This window comes from Arachis duranensis, chromosome 10, assembly GCF_000817695.3.
Source record: "Arachis duranensis cultivar V14167 chromosome 10, aradu.V14167.gnm2.J7QH, whole genome shotgun sequence".
NCBI classification, from domain to species: domain Eukaryota; kingdom Viridiplantae; phylum Streptophyta; class Magnoliopsida; order Fabales; family Fabaceae; genus Arachis; species Arachis duranensis.
Genome location: NC_029781.3, coordinates 105,744,337 through 105,747,910, shown reverse-complemented (window position 1 = coordinate 105,747,910; position 3,574 = coordinate 105,744,337). Strand labels below are relative to the sequence as shown.

Here is a 3,574-nt window from a genome sequence, read left to right as displayed (position 1 = left end):
TTTTATACATATTCAATAAAAAAAGAGTGAATTATTTAACACATTAGCACTTATTAATATGCTAATATTTATAATTTGAAACTAGATTTATATATAAATAGTAAATACAAAAAAACCTGTATATAAAAAATATGTTTATATAAAATAATAGAAACTTAATTTATAATTATTTTTTTTTAAATAATTACATTTTTATATATTTTTTAATTTAATTTATGCATCTATTTAATTATGTATTATAATTAAAAAATATAACTTTTTACATTTATCACCTAAATAGTTATCTAAAAGAATAAATTTGATTAAATGATTATGTAAAAAATTATACATATTTTAACATATCAAAATTAACTTCTATGCTTTTAAACAATTGTTCTACTACTCATTATAATTTTTAAATATTAATTACCACCTATTGGATTAAAAAATTTATTTGTTATAATATTTATGACATAAAATACTTTTTAATCTAAAATAGTTGTTGCAAGTAAGATTATTTAAGAGATAAAATTAAAAAGTATTATATAATTTTAAAATAAAGAATATTAATTAATAGATAGATATTTTTTATTTCAACTAATTTAAAAAAAATTAATAATTTTACTTATATTTAAAAGACTGAATTTTAGTTTGATAATTAACTAATTAATAAGTTTTAAAAATTATATTAACATTATTCATTAATTTTTTATTGAGTTAATTTATTTACTTATTTTTAAATAATTTAATAATATATTTTTATATTACATTTTTAAATATTACTAACTAATTACTTAAGTTTACTAATTTCTATCATTTCTAGTCGCATTTTATTATTTTCCCTAAATTTCGGTAGCTAGCTAAGGTGGCTGGCATGCACGGCGGCACGTCCGTGAATATTCTTTAGTTGCCACCTCGACGGTCGACGTAAGCGGCAGCCAATAGGCACCACCACTGACCAAACCAATTCTCAGTTGATAATTATCCTCCATCAACTTGCTATTTCTAATATTAATATTTTCTACTCTCAGGGGATTAATCGTAAATAAATAAGAATTTTGTTAGAGAGTTTTTATATAATGTGTATAATATACTATTTATTTAGTCTAATATAAGTTAAAAAATGAATATTAATAATAAAATATGATTAATTTCTCAAACACAATATATTTATACTATCCAAAATAATTATTTAGATATTATCAAAAATAATAAACATCTGATATTCTATTTAATCGAACATTCTTAAACTCCTATTGTACTAATTATACAAATACTTTATTATCTCTATGTATTTTCTTAATAAATAAATAAGAAAGAGAATTATAGACAATGACCACTAACATGTAGCTGCTACTTCAAACACACACACACACAGATATATATATATATATGACCTTCTATCATTCCCACTCCATTATTAGTATCAAAATAAAATAAAAAATAATACACCATTCCATAGCCTGGCCTTAACAATGGCTTCTACCACTACCAACAAGATTATCAAGAAGCCACTCAGAGCAATCCCCGGAACCTACGGCCTTCCCTTCTTCGGACCCATAAAGGACCGCCACGACTACTTCTACCACCAAGGCCGCGACAAATTCTTCCTCTCCAAGATCCAAAAGTATAACTCCACCGTCATCCGTACTAACATGCCACCTGGCCCCTTCATCTCCTCCGATCCAAGAGTCATAGCTCTCTTGGACGCTGTTTCCTTCCCTATCCTCTTCGACAACTCTAAGGTTGAGAAGCGCAACGTTCTTGACGGCACCTTCATGCCTTCCACCTCCTTCACAGGAGGCTACCGCGTCTGCGCCTACCTCGACACCCACGAGCCCGCCCACGCCGCACTCAAGAGCTTCTACATCAGCACCATCGCCTCCCGGAAGCAACTGTTTCTTCCTCTCTTCCGCAACGTTGTTGACGAATGCTTCACTCAAATCGAGAACAACCTCTCTTCCAAAACTGCAACTGCTAACCTAAACGACGCCGTCTCCTCCGCCTCCTTCAACTTCATGTTCCGCCTCTTCTGCAACAATAAGGTACTTATTCTAACTAACTAACTGAATCGTTAGTTCGTTTCACTTGGTAGTAATAACTAAGAAGAGTGGGCAGAGCCAATAAATTTTGTGATTTATAGTTATTAATTAGTTATTATTATAGTTATTAATTAATTATTATTGATGAATTTAATAGTACAAAATTTTATTTAAAGAAATAAAATTATTCACTTTATTTTTTACTAATTAAATGCTGTACCAAATTTTAATAAAAGTGATGGGGTTAGACATTTCCATAACTAATTTGCATTCTTTGTGATGTTAATTGTTAAAAGGATCCTGCGGAGACGAACCTAGGTTCAGAGGGGCCGAAGCTGTTTGACACGTGGCTACTGTTCCAGCTGGCACCACTGGCAACCCTTGGGCTGCCGAAGATCTTCAATTACATAGAGGATTTCTTGATCCGTACGGTTCCATTCCCAGCTTTCCTGGCGAAATCGAGCTACAAGAAGCTCTACGAAGCATTCTCGGCGAACGCGGGGAAGCTTGTAGAAGAAGCAGAGAAGGCCGGGATCGAAAGAAGCGAAGCCATTCACAATATAATATTCACGGCGGGGTTCAACGCGTACGGAGGGTTAAAGAACCAGTTCCCAACCCTCATGAAGTGGGTGGGTTTGGGCGGCGAGAAGCTCCACAAGGAAATAGCGGCAGAAGTTAGAAGCGTCGTGAAAGAAGAAGGAGGCATCACGATAAACGGTGTTGAGAGAATGAGTTTGGTGAAATCCATTGTGTATGAAGCTATGAGGATAGAGCCTGTAGTGCCGTACCAATACGCCAAGGCGAGAGAGGACATAATAGTAAATAGCCACGACGACTCTTTTCAGATCAAGAAAGGGGAGATGTTGTTTGGGTATCAACCCTTCGCCACGAAGGATTCTAGAATCTTCGAGAAGGCGGAGGAGTTTGTGGCCAGGAGGTTCGTTGGGGAGGAAGGGGAGAGGTTGTTGAAGTACGTGGTGTGGTCGAACGGGCCTGAAACGGAGCAGCCCGGACCGGAGAACAAGCAGTGCCCGGGAAAGAATCTGGTGATACTACTGTGCAGGGTGTTTCTGGTGGAATTCTTCTTGCGTTATGATACTTTTGAATTTACATACAAGGATATTGTTTTGGGTCCAAATGTTACCATCACTTCTCTCACTAAGGCCTCTTCTACATTCTGAGTTATTCATCTCTACTGTACTTTGTGAAAAAACCAGCTACTTTGTTTTTCTTTTCATTTACTATTTTTTATTAAAAATGTTATTTGTATAGTAAAATTAATTATCAATATATTTATATATAAATATATGTAATTTATTTAATTTATTTTTAATAGTTAATTTTGATGTACATTATTTAATATAATTCATTTTCTATGTATGCCTGGACAAATCTTGAATGAAGGTACTCTCACTATGGCTTCTTGTAAAATGTTAAAAGTAAAATTTGTGTTTGTGTACAGGAATTTACTTTTATTGGAATGCATGCTTGATTGGTTTGTTTTGTTTTTTCCCTTTTGATCGAGTTGATAATGAAGGCCAGATGTGGTGTGC

General features: G+C 33.2%; 1 protein-coding gene across 1 annotated transcript; it reads left to right on the top strand.

The window, feature by feature from the left end:
- Positions 1-1,385: 1,385 nt before the first annotated feature.
- LOC107471953 (allene oxide synthase 3) lies at positions 1,386-3,343 on the top strand. The gene is made up of 2 exons (XM_016091510.3): positions 1,386-2,024; positions 2,318-3,343. Exons 1-2 carry the CDS (start codon positions 1,455-1,457, stop codon positions 3,200-3,202), a joined length of 1,455 nt encoding a protein of 484 aa, XP_015946996.1. The 5' UTR covers positions 1,386-1,454; the 3' UTR covers positions 3,203-3,343.
- Positions 3,344-3,574: the final 231 nt, after the last annotated feature.

What these genes read in the sequence shown, in the direction of transcription:
- LOC107471953 (XM_016091510.3), top strand. Translation starts at nt 1,455, where the DNA reads ATGGCTTCTACCACTACCAACAAGATTATCAAGAAGCCACTCAGAGCA. An exon ending in GCCTCTTCTGCAACAATAAG is followed by an intron (nt 2,025 to 2,317) that starts GTACTTATTCTA and finishes AATTGTTAAAAG; the next exon opens with GATCCTGCGGAGACGAACCT.